This window comes from Ornithodoros turicata, chromosome 1 (genome assembly GCF_037126465.1).
Source record: "Ornithodoros turicata isolate Travis chromosome 1, ASM3712646v1, whole genome shotgun sequence".
Taxonomy (NCBI): domain Eukaryota; kingdom Metazoa; phylum Arthropoda; class Arachnida; order Ixodida; family Argasidae; genus Ornithodoros; species Ornithodoros turicata.
Genome location: NC_088201.1, coordinates 215143444 through 215160827, shown reverse-complemented (window position 1 = coordinate 215160827; position 17384 = coordinate 215143444). Strand labels below are relative to the sequence as shown.

General features: G+C 45.2%; 1 protein-coding gene across 1 annotated transcript in view; it reads left to right on the top strand.

Moving 5' to 3' along the window:
- Positions 1-17384, top strand: part of LOC135376401 (atlastin-2-like) — a 35622-nt gene that overhangs the window by 6558 nt on the left and 11680 nt on the right. Inside the window, exons 3-5 of the mRNA XM_064608911.1 lie at positions 4731-5049; positions 9600-9891; positions 16883-17010. Of these exons, the coding sequence (XP_064464981.1) occupies positions 4731-5049; positions 9600-9891; positions 16883-17010 (739 nt within the window). The remainder of the gene's footprint in view (positions 1-4730; positions 5050-9599; positions 9892-16882; positions 17011-17384) is intronic.

The following is a 17384-nucleotide window of genomic DNA, read 5'->3' as shown; positions in this document are numbered from 1 at the left end:
GTTGACCAAGTGGTTTTTATCATTGGGAATTGCTTGAACGTACACGGCCCTTTTAGGTGTTCCAGCCAGCAACTACGAGCCACAGGGCCAGTCATGTTGCATGTCTTGGGTATCATTGCATCATTGCTGAAAGTTGTAACTGTCGGAATGAGCACACAGTAAATCATTTTACACCTTTATTCGCTCAAAAAACGTGTATTCTTATAAAAACACCCTTTTCTATACTGCAAAGGGTGCAAGTGGAGCATTACTAAAGGTGTAATATTTACGTACATCACGTTTTATCCGATGCTTATCATTAAGGGTGTAAAGTGGGGTGTTGAAACAGGTGTTTACGTCCAATACACCTTTTTTATACCCCATTTGAATTGGGAGTCTGGTGTTAAAAATGGTGTTTTAATTCGTGAGAGAAAGATTATGCTGGTTTCACAGCTCCGCTCAGCAAGTAATCACATTATAGACGATAACCTGAGTTAAAAACACAGTATTTGACAGGGAAGGATGTTAGGAATTCGTTTGATATCTTCGACTCGTTGCAAGCATGGGTGTTAATTGCGAAAACACATTCCCGTCACCGTTACAAACGTTTCCCGCCCGACCACATCTAACGAACGTGCCCCAACAAATTGTATTTCAGTATATGATCCATCCGATACGCCCATATAGGCAACTTAGGGTGCCCAGGTCTCTTCAAACCTCGGCACTCACGTACCAAGTTAACGAGGTGTGCCTGTGACGCATTGCGCTCCGGTTTACGTTCTACGATGGAACCATGGCTGAAAGTCTGCCGGCCATGTTCAGAGTGGTGCTTGCCAGAATCAAGAACGTCGAACTGTATGTCTCGGCCACTGGTCTCGGCATGCTGCCGCGGAAGTTACCAGAGAATAATTCCGTCCTAAAAGGTGTTTTCAATAGAATACTCCCCTTTTAAGGCTGTTTATGTTTTTAAACACCCATTACAACAGTGTTTTATTAGGAATTCACTTAACTACAGGGTGTTTTAGAAAACACCCATCATACGAGTGTAAAGGCAACATCAAAAAGGTGTGCGCCATGGGACAAGCTATTTACACCAAAAAAGTGTCAAAAAGCTTACTCTGCATGACTTTCCAGTGCCTTAGACGTCGCAGATTAGGGTGAAATGACCAATGCGTCAATTAAGTTTCACCCATTTATGCATGTACGGTGCTGAACAAAAGTTTACGGGACAAGTTCCGGCAAATTCCTTCCTCACAGTGACGCGGTAGCAGCGAATGGTAACGAATGGACTTGCCAAGAGGTGACTGGGTTACGAGGTCAATGTCCAAAAGTACGTACGGTCGCATTCTTTGCTAGGGCGCTACACTAAGGAAGGCATGAGCCGGAGCGTGCTCCGTAGTCTTTTGTCCGGCACTGTAGCGTTGTTGTCGAATATAAACAGAGCGCGAAATGTAAGCGAAATATTAACTGACCGCGTGACCCATTCGGCGTGATCAGAACGTTTCGTGCATGGAGTTTTTGTCGCATTAACGGTGGTAGCATACCTTCTAATCACGACGATTCCTCCTTTAACGTCGACAAACACGTGCAATCGTCAACACGATTAATGGATTGCCGAAATTTCGACATGCTCCAAGTTTGCCGAACGAAGTTTCTTGCAATACTGCCACCGTGCACGAATTGAAACGGCTGCCGCGTGTGGGACGTCTACGTGCGCGAGACACAGTGTTTAATTGTCAGTTTGATTACTTGAAGCCACGCAGTCAGCTGCTTCCAATAAGGTGTCTCTCACACGATTGGCTTCCTATCACAGTAAACTTTTTAACACTTTTTTAGTGTAAATGGCTTGTCCCATGGCGCACATCTTTTTGGTGTTGCCTTTACACTCAAATGATGAGTGTTTTCTAATACACCCTTTACATAAGTGTATTCCTAATAAAACTGAGGGCTTTAGAGAAAGAAACTGAGTTATGGAAGAGAGAAAGAGGAATAATTATGTCATGGCACTTACATTCCACTTTCAATTAAAGTTTATTTCAGAATGTTAAAGGGTTAATACATATAATGTGTATGAGGATGATTCAGGGGGAAGAAATCCCGGTTAAAGGCTCCTCTCAACAAAGATATGAAACGATAACAAATTCATTTCACAGAATTATATTAATCACAGCGAATAATACGAGAAATAAATCTTGGCTCGGAAGACTGACTGGTCGCGGTCTTCTGATTTGATAGAAACAGTTACATATTTTTCACCAAACAAGGCTCCTCCATGTACTGTACAGCTTTCTTTCTCGCGTTCTCACAAGCGCTTTCTCGCCTGGTAGCCGGCAGGTTCCTTGCCGCTCCACCACGCAGAGTCCGACCACTCGATCGATTGTTACGAGCTTGAACTGCCATGCTGCCGCCTTGTCGGCTATAGGAGTCAACATGATGCATTCACGTACGAGAGATACGCCCGTAGTGCTTTAAAAGGATAGTTGTCTTACTAGGGCAATCGAAATCGGTAGACTTATGTCGCGGATTAGTTCACACCAAACAACTCTGTAAGAACTTTCGTATCGTATCGATTGCTGTATTGGCAATTATTTTCGTCGGACAGCATAGAGGCGAGGCACTCGTATAAACGATGATGCGATGAACGCCTCAATTCGAACGCGGGTATTACGTCAGCATCGTCGTCACATTGTCATTCCCCCACTACACACACACACACACACACACACACTCCCGAAGGCTTGACCTCCTGGACAGGAGAGATGGTTGAGGGTAAGCGCAGGTGTGGACATGACTACAAAGACGACGTTGAGGGTTGCGGAGGATGTGCAAGAGAATGAGCTCGAGTAAGGTGGTATGGTGATAATGGTAGCTGACAAGGACCGCCGCCCCAGCGCCTGTTCGTTGGACCTGTTCGTTAGACATGAAGTTGAGGGCGTGGTGTAGTCGTCGTGACCGGGGAACGCCCGCAATAATCACCGCGTCATCATCGTCAACACTAGGCATCACTTGATTGTCACGTGAGTGACCCATTGTCTTCGCAGTAGTCTTCGTGGTTCAGTCGTGCTAGGGCGTCGATGCCCAAAGCTTCGCCGTCACTGCGTAACAGCGGCGTGCCGAGAAGGGCGTCGGTGGCTCCGCACCCTCACCAAATGTTAGACAGCGGGGCAAGGGGGCACTCGGATGAACAACAACAACGAGAACTTTATTTTGAGATGATGAATCGGGAGTTTCGTAGCCAGGGTTGATGCTCTACCCCATTGCTGGTGGCGATGTGGGGAATGAAATAATGAGCTCCTTCACAATAATGATCGAAGTCGTATTGTGGCGAAAAAGCTCAATAGGGCCTTGAGGACAAAACGTTGGTGGGCTGTATTTATCCAGGGACCAAGCAGAGAGAGAGAGAGAGAGAGTGGGGGGGGGGGCAAGAGGGCAGCTGACTCAGAGACCCGGAGAGCGCGGTCCGGGAATGTTCGTAGCCTGTGCACTCAAGAATAATGTTCTCTAGATCTTCCAGAGCACCGCGGTAACACACAGCGTCAACTTGTCTCAAGCGGTGACCACACTAAGTTGTAAATGCAACATCGAGTTGCTTCTGATGAATGAATGCAGCATCTTAACGGATAGTGTTTCGTGGCATGCCAAAAGCGAACCTTGGATCAACTCTTTTCAACATTTATAGGGGAGAATATGAGTTGTGTATTGGCGGGGTACGCGGAGGCATCGAGAATGAAACGACGTTCTCCTCACAGCAGCACAATGCCCGTCCGTCTTTGGGACGCGAGTGCTGCTTCCGCGGCGCTGTTCATTCCCAATGGGCTGGACTCCATTGGAAAGCCAGCCTCTGCAGGGCTTCGTACACAAGGTGGTAAGCCATCAATACATCCGTCACTGCGGGTGAAGATGAGCCTCGTATGCCACAATTTTCATTAGCTTGCATTGCAGATTTTGTGTCCACTCGGATGAACGTTGGGATGACGAATGCGTTTGTTCGAGCATGTACATTAAGCATGTACCTTCATCATCGTCATCATATCTCTATTGTTGTCGTGAAAGCTTCCAGCGCGGGAAGATTCACAGGGAGGAGAAAACCTGACGGCCGATCATTAGGCCGCTTGACATTGCATGGCATTCAATCTGGAGTAGTCACGTGGGACCGACGATGACAGCCAACAGGAGCCCGCGGGCTCGCTTCCTTGCGAGGCTATGAGGGGAACGCCCTTGCAACGTCACAGTGTTGTCTCATATGACGTCGTGCACAACTCACCATGCGCTGGAATTTCAAATATTGCAGATTCCCACTCTGCTCTCGCCGACATTGTCATGATTGTATTCTCGGCGTTTACTTGCGGATCGCGGGGAAACGACTATTTAATATACCAATAACATATAGTATAATACTAACCAATATGAATATCACTATTAGTTTTTCGTACCGGGAGACACTACCACGATTTCTTGACCTATCCTTCATTACTATGCGAACTGTATTTTCTCGGCCCTATTAACCGTTTCCAACTTTTAATGGAACAGAGGGAACTACCTTGTTATCTAGGACTCCGTACATTTCCTAAGCCTAATATCTGAGTAAGTTGTATATTAAATTTCAGGAAAGTGTGAACCACATCCCCGGGGATATCGTTGGACACCGTTTACGGTATTAGATTGCTTAGATCGCAACTTACACGACCGACTTGAGCTTACGTTTATCACGCTACCGCGTATGTACTTATTGGTTTTCTGCAACGCGACAGGTACCTGGAGCACCTAGAGGCGTCGCCAGATTCATCTGATTGGATGGAGCAGGATAATATACCCTTGACGGGGTTTTCCTGGAGGTACGGCAGCCAAAGGGAGACGACTGGCATTCACCTGTGGGGAAAAGTGTTCAAGGTGGAGACGAAAAGATATGGGACCGTGGCAGTCATCCTCATGGACACGGAAGGTTCATTCGACAACAGGACCACGCTAGAAGGAAATGTTACAATTTTCTCAATCAGCATGCTGCTGAGTTCTATCCAACTGTACAACCTCACCAAACAAATAACCCAAGCCGATTTGGAACACCTGAAGGTGGGTATGAGTCACGTATGTGGTTACCGTGTCTTCCGGTGCATAATGCGCACAACTTAATATTAGTGATAATTAATAAAGAAAGGCTAAACAAAACGTGCACCACAGTCATGCAATTCCGATTTCTTTGCTCTTGAGCGGGAACGAGGCCCTCACCAGGTCGAGTGACGTAGGGTTTAGGATGATGGCCTATCATACCGAGGCTGGAATTTGAAGAGGGTTTGAGCCCCGCAGTGCTCCTGTGCTGTCTCAGATTTTGAAGTACAGACAAACCTCGTTAATACGGCATCCCCGCTTTATAACCCTTTTTTTTCTTCGGGAACTGTTTCTTAGCAATGCATTCCGCATGTAACTCTTGTTCATAAAACAATGCATTTCGTTTATATGAAATGACCGGTCTTTTGAGCACAACTTGGGGCGAATTCGCTCGATGACCAAAATCCGCTAGTACGGCTGTGGTCATATTAACAAGTTGGGACTGTAACAGTATTTTGTGGCTTGATGTCACGAGACAACTTTGATCATGCGTCCCGTTACAGTCGTCGGTGTGTGGCTACCTGAGGGCTCTATAACGTCTGCCGAATGCTCAACACGCGATAGAAACTCTTTAAAGGGGCCCAAAATGCAAAAAATAACTTGCTCTCAAAGGAAAGCTCGTGTTTCAGTTGGTCCAGTTCAAACAAAGGTACTTCTCCCAACGCTACCGTTTAGAACAACCAAGGTGGTGAAAGGGTTCGCCGTTGTGGGCCTAACTGGGGTGGGCAACGTCACAACGTACGCCCTGGGGAATGTGCGTCCTGGGCAGACTTCTAAGGGAACTCTACCGACATATGTCTGAAAGCGTCTGAGGAAAACCCAGGAAAAACCCCAGACAGCACAGCCGGCACCGGGATTCGAACCCGGGTACCTCCCACTCTCGACGTGACATGGCCAGCACGCTAACCACTGAGCCATGGGAGCTGGTGGAAGAAACAGGGAATGAAAACAGAGCCGTCTTTGACGGCGACAGATAAGATCCCCGGGAGGCAAAGGTCGGTGGCATCCAATCAGACCGCAGGAGAAGCACGCGCATTCCTCGTGGACGTGCAGATTTGAAACGAGTCCGATCGTAGAGTTCCGCATATGCGCACCATGATGCGCACTGCTGCATTTTTCTATAGCAATTCACTGAATTGTAGCCCGCAACACGAATGTTCCACCGACAGATCTTGTCTTCACGGTCTTCGAACAGTGACGCTAGTCTCTTCACAACGCACACTGTTAAGGGCGAAACGCATTGGACGTTTTCTCAGCGTCAAAACGTCGCGCGTACGCCATGGCCTTGCACACGCGGCGAAGCAACACCAGCGAGGCGACCTCCCCAAACGCATGGAACGCGTACGGAGCAAGTGACGCGCGCCAGTGTTGCTATATTCGTTGACCACAAATATCTGTTAGAACGTGCAGATGCTCTTCTTTCCTGTTGTTCCTGTGTTCCTTCATTCCAGATACCATTAAATGTTCACGTAAATTTAGTGTGATGGATAATGCCCAAAAAATTTATGCGAGCTGCTCATACGCCACCTTGTCTGCCGCACGAGAGCCATGGTTCTGTCTACTTCTCGGAAAACGCGCCCAGACGCGCGCGAATATCTGTAGTCGACAGATTCCGGCGTACGCCCTCCGCGCGCGTTGAAAAACTGGTTTCCACGAGATCATACGCGCGCCGAGCGCGCGCGCGTCCTGAAAACGTTGGAAAAACGCTCCATGCGTTTAGCCCTTTAGCGCATTCCATTGGCAAAGCTGGGTCAAGGTTCTGCCCCTGGACGTGACGAAAAGTATACCATTGTCAGAACCGAGCAGACGTTGAATGTTTCATTGGCGGAGTAGGGGCACAACGTTTGCTCCAAAGAGCAATAGTTTTTCACCGACGAAGCCCGGGAAAGCAGGCGGTCACGCGCTACACGCAGCGCATGCTTCGTGCGAGTATTAGCACGAAGTAAACGAAGCACGAAGCATTCACCAAGCAAACCGTTTCACCGCGCCTGAACACGCACCCAGCGCGGGGCAAGACCTGCTCTCCCAATGGAATACGTGCCAATGGAATAGTGGACTAAGAAACACTGATGCACCAGTTGAGGCACCATTCACTGCTTAGCGCCGAAACGGGAAAGAGTACAATATAATTTTCATCGTAGTTTCGTAACGGAACCAAAGTTTAGCTTTAGCGAAACATTGAGCTGCTCGTTCAGCGAACGAACGTTACATAAATATATATAGGTCAAAGAGGTTAATATATCAGACGGCTACGAAGTTGAATAAAAGTGAAACAATAAGACATGAACTACAGATTACAGCAAAGTTAACAAAAACTAATTTATTTAATGGGTAATTTAACACATGAAAGAACGGTCGACGTTTCGACCAGACCGGGACCGGGACCAGGACCATTATATATATATATATATATATATATATACTCATGGAACGAGGCGACAGCACCAGAGGACATGTGTTTCGCCGTGTTTGCGACTCGTCAACTCTGGGTAGCTGCGCATCGTTCGAAATTGGCAAACCAGGGATCACTCACCGAGCGGTTCAGAATTAGAAAACCAGGGGTCAACCAGCTTTTTTTCCCTGCATTGTATGGTGTCCACGCTAAGTGTGAACAGATTTTTTTTAAAATATATCAATCACTTTTTCCGAGATGAAATCAATTGCAATATAGCATATGCTGAAGGGCACTCCCTAGGGAGCATTAACAGACTCCTAAGGCTATGTCTTAATTAACTTTCAATAATTAACTTTTTCATTATAAAAGCTACGAAGTTGCTCCAATGAGAACATCTGATCTCTTCGGTCACCAGATACCAAAGCTGTTTTCAGAACAAAAATCCGTTCGAGAGATCGTCCGCAAAAAATTCGTGAAGGAACGCCATTTCTTCTTTATTTTATTCATTGCGCATCTCTAGAGACGCGTCTTTCCTTCGCCCCAATACGAGAGGATGAAAGAGCACACTATCGCCTCTTGCGTCCTGGAAAAAGATTAAAAGAAAACGGAAAATGCAGCCCAAGATAAGGGCAGTCGCGATAGAGTCACCCGATAGATTTGTGTTTTTGTTTTGTTTCCGCAAGTTAAAGCTAATATTCGACGCATGAGGCAGCACTGTGCTCTTGCATTCTCTCACACTGGGGGTAAAGGAAAGCCGCTTCTTCGAAGATGCGCAATAAACCAAATAAAGAAAAAAAAAATGGCGTTCCTTCACGAATTTTTGGCGGACGATTTACCGAACGGATTTTTGTTCTGAAAACGGTTTTGGTATCTGGTGACCGAAGAGATCAGATGTTCTCATTGGAGCAACTTCGTAGCTTTTATAATTAAAAAGTTAATTATTGAAAGTTAATTAAGACATTGCCTTGGGAGTCTGTTAATGCCCCCCTAGGGAGTGCCCTTCAGCATATGTTATATTGCAATTGATTTCATCTCGGAAAAAGGATTGATATATTTTTAAAAAATCTGTTCACACTTAGCGTGGACACCCTGCATATATATATATATATATATATATATATATATGCTGGGTGTCCACGATATATATATATATATATATAAATCTGAGGGATTGCTAGTAATGCTGAGCTGCTTTCATGACTTGTTGCTATTACATTTGTCGGTGAACGAACGTCCAGATGCTGCGTTCGTATCTGTTGGAGACATTCGAGCTTCTTTCTGCAAGCTAAGCACGATATATATATATATATATATATATATATATATATATATATCGTGGACACCCTGCATATATATATATATATATATATATATATATATATATATCGTGCTTAGCTTGCAGAAAGAAGCTCGAATGTCTCCAACAGATACGAACGCAGCATCTGGACGTTCGTTCACCGACAAATGTAATAGCAACAAGTCATGAAAGCAGCTCAGCATTACTAGCAATCCCTCAGATTTCCCCCTTTCCTTCGTGTACGTAGAACGGCCTCATTGGAACGCTCACAAATTAGGTTATAACTGCACGTGGGGCCACGTTCCTTCAACTTTTTCCCGATAATGTTATGGTCGTCTACAAATACCCCATTATTGCTGCTGTCTGAGCGGAGAGATGCTTTGTCACGGGCTTCCTCCCATCTTTGGTTCGAATCCCGGTTCCGGTTCTGCTGTCTAGGGGTTCTCTTGGGCTTCCTTCACGTTCTTTCAGATATATGCCGTCACAGTTCCCTTAGAAGTCGGCCCAGGACGCACATTCTCCTGAGCGTCAGTTGTGACGTGGCACACATCTGTGAGGCCGACAACGGCAAATCCTTTCACCACCACCACCCACCTTTTCTTCTTCTCACGCGCAGAGGCGTAGTGTCGTAGCGTCTGGGAAGAAATCAACTTGGGCAAACGTGGAATGAAAGATGAATGATACGCATGTCTCGAGGAGTAACATAGCGTTATGGGTTAAAGCACAAAAAAAAAAAGGAAAGAATGAAAGTAAAAAAAAACGAGTATAGAAAAATATCGAACTGTGATCAGTCGTCAGACTGTAATTTATTCCTTCTTCCAGCTATTTACGGAGTATGCTAGCATGGCTAGAAATGCTGGTGGCGATGGCAATGAAGTGTTCCAGAAGCTCCTGTTTCTCATACGTGACTGGCAATTTCCGCAAGAGAAATCTTTTGGACTGGAAGGCGGAGAAGAGCTGCTTCAAGCTTTGCTTGAAACGGACCCCACACTGCCAGATGAAGTATGCGAACTGCGTAAAAGGATCAGAACCAGCTTCGCCGAAGTGGGATGTTTCCTCATGCCCAGACCTGGTGACGCAGTAGAGAGCCAGGGTTTTGACGGAAGGCTTAGTGGTGAGATTCCTGTACTTTCAAATTCCGTGCATCTACCCTCAGTGATGAACGAAGCAGATAGTAAGAAGAAACCAATGCTCCATGTAGCTTTCACATAAAGGGACAAACGCAAATTCTAAAGCCGCTTATGCACGGGCACCCATCGTAATGCAGCCTGCCCAGTACGTGATATCTTGAAGCATACCTCTACGTTGGAAGTATTTCACGTGAAACACGGAATTATCCTATTCTGTGAGGGGAATCGTATTGATATTAAGACGCTCTTTTATGCATAATATTTGCTTCGAAACCGGCAATGTAGTGATTCTTGCAGTTACGGTAATGACTATAAATAACGATGGCTTCGCACCATTTGTGGACTAGAAGTAGAAAGACAAAAAAAGAAAAACTAAGAAGATTTGAATCCGTTTATTCCTGCACAAGACCAGTACACGGTGAAAAGCTGCTGTGTCTTATCGCGACCGTTACATTACTCCCGAACAGCTTATGCGTGAGCAGTTCCCGCAGAACGGCGAGTGCACAATTTAACGAATCAATAAACGCAACAACAGCATAAGCAGAACGTGGCATTTCTAGTGGGCAGCATCAGAATACGCTAATGAGAAGATATATTTAATGATAGCGTGATTTGGAAAAATATTCACGCGGGAAATGCTGTTGATTGGCCAAAGTGGGAACTTGTGCGCCAGCGCACCGAGTCTTTCACTGACAGACAGCAAGAGGTAGTCGTAGTTAAAATGGGATAAAACCCTCAGTGCAGCGAAAGACGAGGACGGAACACACGAATCCAGTCCACGTCCAAGTGTTAACTCTTTTCACGTTATAACTAGGGTCCCTCTATACTTAAATAGGAGCGTGATATTGCCAGTTGATCTGGTGGAAGTGAGCCCACGGTTGGCCGAGCAAGTCGGCCTCGATTTAGCGCTTCAATACAAATAACGCCTATCGTGTATCCCTTACACCTCGACATTTTCCACTTGTCCACACTCGCAGGGCAGCTGGAGGAATTCGTTATTTCGGTACTCGTTTGCGTGAAGGTGTTTGCTTGTCGAGATTAGTATTTTGAGAGATTGAAAGATTCTTGATTTATTTTGTGAAAACAAGCTTTCGTTCGTATAGCCCGTCCTTCATCAGGTGCGGCTCATCGAACACTTCGTTGAGTTATTGATATAATGTGCATCAGAAAAAAGGGGACGAAAACGGTGATAAGGAGAAGATACAAGTTCTTCTTCTAGGAAATATATATATATATATATATATATATATATATATATAGTTGAAATAAATGGGAGACAGAAGACGAAAGTAGGGGAAGTAACAAAAAAGGGGTTTATTAAAACTTAAAAATCATAAAAGTTAGGGAGGATGTCTACGTTACGGCGGAAGCTCCGCCTTCTTCGGGACAAAAGAGCTAAATGTGGCCACGAGGCTGATAAGGGGCTTGAGAATGACGTGGTCGGTTGGGGGAAATTCCCGCCACCTGGCGGTTGTCAATTGGGGAAATTCCAGAGCGTTTCTGTGTCAGGTCCAGGAGTGGGGTCATCGTCCTTGTGGGTCAGTGGGGACCTTGATCTGGCTGAAACGAGAAAAGGCAACAGGGTCTTATCTAGGTTGTTAGACTTCTTATTGTTGACAGCATGCCAGGGTCCTCGTTAATGGCCGATCGGAATTTGTATATTAGGTAAGATTCCCGTTGTTCCCGGGAGCGGTCGGAGGTAAAGTTCGACTGGAGAATAAAAACTGAGGCTTCGTTGATTGAATGTTCTGGTTGTTTGAAATGGCGTGAGACTGGGAGATTAGGTTTCTTGGTAACATCCGATCGGTGATTGTTGAATCTAATTCGGAAAGAAGTTTTTGTCTGACCCACGTATTGCGCCCGGCATGTGTTGCATTGGATTAGGTAGATAACGTTGCATGAGTTACAGTCTACGTCTGCGTTGATCTTGACGGTAAAGTTGGAATTCGTACTTCTGACCGTTTGTGCGGTCTGCATTAACTTGCAAATCTGGCATCTCCTGCCATTACATGGATGACAGCCCGTCGGAGGGCTAGTGGGTTCGCCTACTTTAGAGCGGACCAAGCTATCTTGTAAGTTACGTGTACGTCGTAAGCGACACGTGGTGGATTAGGAAATATGTTTTTCGTGCGTTCTGACTGGAGAAGGATACTGTGGTGGCGGCTAAGTATGTTGTTAATGTTTGGGATATTTCCGGCGAATGTTACAGTTAAGTTCACGGCATTACTTTCTGATTTGTTTTGTCTTTTCTCCAGTAAGCTTAGACGGTTTGCCTTGCGAGCTCTGTTGAGAGCATCTTGAACTAGATCGGGTGGATACTGACGACCGACAAAGGTTTGTTGCAGCTGTTCTAAATTTCTGTCCAGATCGTCGTCATTCGAGCAGATTCTCCTATACCGAAGAGCTTGACTATAGGGAATCGCCAGTTTCGTGTGGCGAGGATGACAACTATGGAATGACAAGTACTGCTGAGAGTCTGTGGGTTTACGGAACAGATCAGACGTTAAAACTCCATTGGTTAGCTTAATTTGAACATCAAGAAAGCTAACAGTGACGGCAGAATAGGTGTGGGTGAAGTTAATAGAAGTATGGAACTCATTGAAATCGCGTATAAATTCCAATAGGCTGTCTTCCGAATGTGGCCAGATCATAAATATGTCATCAAGGTAGCGCTTGTATAAAGTGGGTTTGTCCTCACGCGTGCTCAAGAATGCTTCTTCTAGTGAACCCATGAATAGATTTGCATAATTTGGTGCCATTTTAGTGCCCATAGCGGTGCCGTTGACTTGTAAATAGTGGCCATCGTTAAATTCAAAGTTGTTGTTCTTTAGGATCAGTTCTAGTAGAGTAGATACGACAGATGGATCACAAGAAGAATCAGAGTACTTTGAAAAAGCCGCCTCGGCTGCAGCTATGCCATCATCGTGGGGAATATTGGTATACAGGGAAGAAACATCTAACGTAACTAGGAGACTAGATGGGGGTGGCTGACATTGATTTAGTATTTGCAGGAAGTGATTGGTGTCCTTGATGTACGATGGTAGTCGCGGGGGTATGTCCTTAAGAAGATGATCTACGAAACTAGAGAGTTTTTCAGTGGCTGTCCCATTGCAGGAGACGATTGGACGTCCGGGGTTCCCCGGTTTATGAATCTTTGGGAGCATGTAGAATCTACCTGGCTTTGAGTTACGGGGAAGAAGGTATTCATATACCGCCGAATCGATCTTCTTTGCAGCCTTTAATGCCTTTAGAGGTTTTGTGATATCTGAAACAATCTGTTCCGTGGGATCAGTGTCTAAAGTTTTGTAAAACGTGGCACAAGCCAATTGTCGCAGTCCCTCATCGATATAATCCTGCATATTCATTACGACAATTGCACCACCTTTATCTGCCCTTTTGATTATTAGGTTTTTCGATTTTTTAAGATGCGACAGACTACTTTGCTCGGCTTGACTCAAATTTGGTTTGGTTTTGCGGGAAGAGGGATTATATGAAGTAATTATATCTTTTTGAACTGCTTTTATATATATATCAAGAGCTTTTTCGCGATTGGGCTCTGGCGTAAATTCACACGGTGGCTTGAAAGGTTTGGGTGTTGTATCAGGCTTATCATGAAAATACTCTTTCAGACGCATACGTCGGGCAAAATTATCTAAATCGAGATGGAGTTGGTATTCGTCTACCTTGTTATTATTTGGGCAGAATGAAAGCCCACGGCTAAGAAGTGATAATTCAGAATCGCTGAGGGGGTGGGACGACAAATTAACAACATTTTGAGGTGACGTATTGGTTGTGTTGTCATGAGCGTTAGGATTTTGATTGTCACAGTGTTCGGTTTCACCTTGGGAATCTAACGAGGGAGTAATTATGTTACTACTACCTGCGAGATTCGCGTTATATTTAGACATAAGGTCAGGATCTATCTGGTCCCTTGTCATTTTTTTACGTTTGGTGTTATTCACAGTTTCTTCCAATCGTCTTCTTCCAATCGTCCAATCGTCTCCTGCAATGGGACAGCCACTGAAAAACTCTCTAGTTTCGTAGATCATCTTCTTAAGGACATACCCCCGCGACTACCATCGTACATCAAGGACACCAATCACTTCCTGCAAATACTAAATCAATGTCAGCCACCCCCATCTAGTCTCCTAGTTACGTTAGATGTTTCTTCCCTGTATACCAATATTCCCCACGATGATGGCATAGCTGCAGCCGAGGCGGCTTTTTCAAAGTACTCTGATTCTTCTTGTGATCCATCTGTCGTATCTACTCTACTAGAACTGATCCTAAAGAACAACAACTTTGAATTTAACGATGGCCACTATTTACAAGTCAACGGCACCGCTATGGGCACTAAAATGGCACCAAATTATGCAAATTTATTCATGGGTTCACTAGAAGAAGCATTCTTGAGCACGCGTGAGGACAAACCCACTTTATACAAGCGCTACCTTGATGACATATTTATGATCTGGCCACATTCGGAAGACAGCCTATTGGAATTTATACGCGATTTCAATGAGTTCCATACTTCTATTAACTTCACTCACACCTATTCTGCCGTCACTGTTAGCTTTCTTGATGTTCAAATTAAGCTAACCAATGGAGTTTTAACGTCTGATCTGTTCCGTAAACCCACAGACTCTCAGCAGTACTTGTCATTCCATAGTTGTCATCCTCGCCACACGAAACTGGCGATTCCCTATAGTCAAGCCCTTCGGTATAGGAGAATCTGCTCGAATGACGACGATCTGGACAGAAATTTAGAACAGCTGCAACAAACCTTTGTCGGTCGTCAGTATCCACCCGATCTAGTTCAAGATGCTCTCAACAGAGCTCGCAAGGCAAACCGTCTAAGCTTACTGGAGAAAAGACAAAACAAATCAGAAAGTAATGCCGTGAACTTAACTGTAACATTCGCCGGAAATATCCCAAACATTAACAACATACTTAGCCGCCACCACAGTATCCTTCTCCAGTCAGAACGCACGAAAAACATATTTCCTAATCCACCACGTGTCGCTTACAGACGTACACGTAACTTACAAGATAGCTTGGTCCGCTCTAAAGTAGGCGAACCCACTAGCCCTCCGACGGGCTGTCATCCATGTAATGGCAGGAGATGCCAGATTTGCAAGTTAATGCAGACCGCACAAACGGTCAGAAGTACGAATTCCAACTTTACCGTCAAGATCAACGCAGACGTAGACTGTAACTCATGCAACGTTATCTACCTAATCCAATGCAACACATGCCGGGCGCAATACGTGGGTCAGACAAAAACTTCTTTCCGAATTAGATTCAACAATCACCGATCGGATGTTACCAAGAAACCTAATCTCCCAGTCTCACGCCATTTCAAACAACCAGAACATTCAATCAACGAAGCCTCAGTTTTTATTCTCCAGTCGAACTTTACCTCCGACCGCTCCCGGGAACAACGGGAATCTTACCTAATATACAAATTCCGATCGGCAATTAACGAGGACCCTGGCATGCTGTCAACAATAAGAAGTCTAACAACCTAGATAAGACCCTGTTGCCTTTTCTCGTTTCAGCCAGATCAAGGTCCCCACTGACCCACAAGGACGATCACCCCACTCCTGGACCTGACACAGAAACGCTCTGGAATTTCCCCAATTGACAACCGCCAGGTGGCGGGAATTTCCCCCAACCGACCACGTCATTCTCAAGCCCCTTATCAGCCTCGTGGCCACATTTAGCTCTTTTGTCCCGAAGAAGGCGGAGCTTCCGCCGTAACGTAGACATCCTCCCTAACTTTTATGATTTTTAAGTTTTAATAAACCCCTTTTTTGTTACTTCCCCTACTTTCGTCTTCTGTCTCCCATTTATTTCAACTATAATTACGTAGCCGTCCGATCCAACTCCAACTTTTCAAGATATATATATATATATATATATATATACACAAATGTGATTGAGGGGGCGAACGAAATATAAAAGATTTTTTTAGATATCTCAGGCGATCGAAGACGGTAAGGAAGTCAGAAAAGATAAACAATTAACGATGAAAGATGAAAGTTACTGAAAAGGTTAGCCAGCTGTAGGACTCGAACCCATATCTTCTAGATTGCCGGTCCAGGGCTCTACCAATTGAGCTAAGCTAACACGCCTTCTCAGCGACTTCCAGGGTGCGTCATCTGAAGGGACAAACCAGCCACTCTCTCTCGCTCAACCTCCTTTCACTCTTACATTTTTGCTCACTCATACACACATTCATACGACGGGATCGACGCAGGCGGCAACTGTTGAACATTAGAGAACTGATGTTCTGAGGCTGGAACAACATAGAAGGGACGAATACATACAAAGCCTCGATTTGCCTAAGAAATTAACGATGAAAGATGAAAGTCACTGAAAAGGTTAGCCAGCTGTAGGAGACGAACCCAGATGTGGGTTCGGCTCCTACAGCTGGCTAACCTTTTCAGGGACTTTCATCTTTCATCGGTAATTTCTTAGGCAAATTGAGGCTTTGTATGTATTCGTCCCTTCTATGTTGTTCCAGCCTCAGAACATCAGTTCTCTCATGTTCAAGGTAAACAATGGCAGCACTTCTGTTTAGCCTGCAATCTGGACCTTCTGTCCGTTCCCCTCCCCATCTTTTGTGTTGTTTTTCGCGCCCTCAATCCTCTCTAATAAAAATTTATATTTCCCGCTTACTACCTTCTGTGTCCTCTTTTCTGATGCGCGTTAGTATAAATATCTCTACCAAGTGTCCAATGCATCGCACCTGATGAAGGACGGACTCCGTCTGAAAGCTTGTGTTTTTGTACAATAAATTATTTGAATATTTCAATACCTTTAAGTTCTTCCCATATTCACCTGCGAGTGCCAGACTTTCCCCATTTTTGACTGTGTTTCCCTATCGTACATGTTATCTTCTTCCTCTTCATTTTTTTTGTAACTAAACACCCAAGTACAACAGTACCTCACCATGTCTTCTTTCGTTCTCAGCTTTAAGTGAGGATTTTAGGGATCAGTTAGACAGCCTCCTGGATTACCTGCTTTCAACCGAAAGGCTACTTCCCAAAATGATTAATGGAAGGAAGATTACGTGTAAAGAGCTCGTGTCTATGTTCCAGGTAAGCTCCGTCCGTTCCAAGTTGTAGAGACGTTGTAAGGCTCTTCGAAAGTGTTAACTTCAACGCGGCTTCGATTGGCGGAGCGGAGGCAGAGACATCACAGTGCGAGGAATAAAAGTGTGCGAACTATGCGAACAGCTGAGCTATTGGGCGGGCGCGTTTCGTGCTGCTCCGCTACTTTCGCGGTGTACGGGGGTGTCCGGAGTTGCAGAAGCGCTACAAAGGAGGCATTGCTTTCCGAGGGTGCTGTTATCGAGATGGCTGATATTTGTGTTGTTCATTCGAGATGCGCGCTACGTGATATCCTAGAGGCTGGTATAGGGTCCGACGCAGCATTCGTCCATCGCCGCCAGCGTTGCGCGCCGACAGCCAGC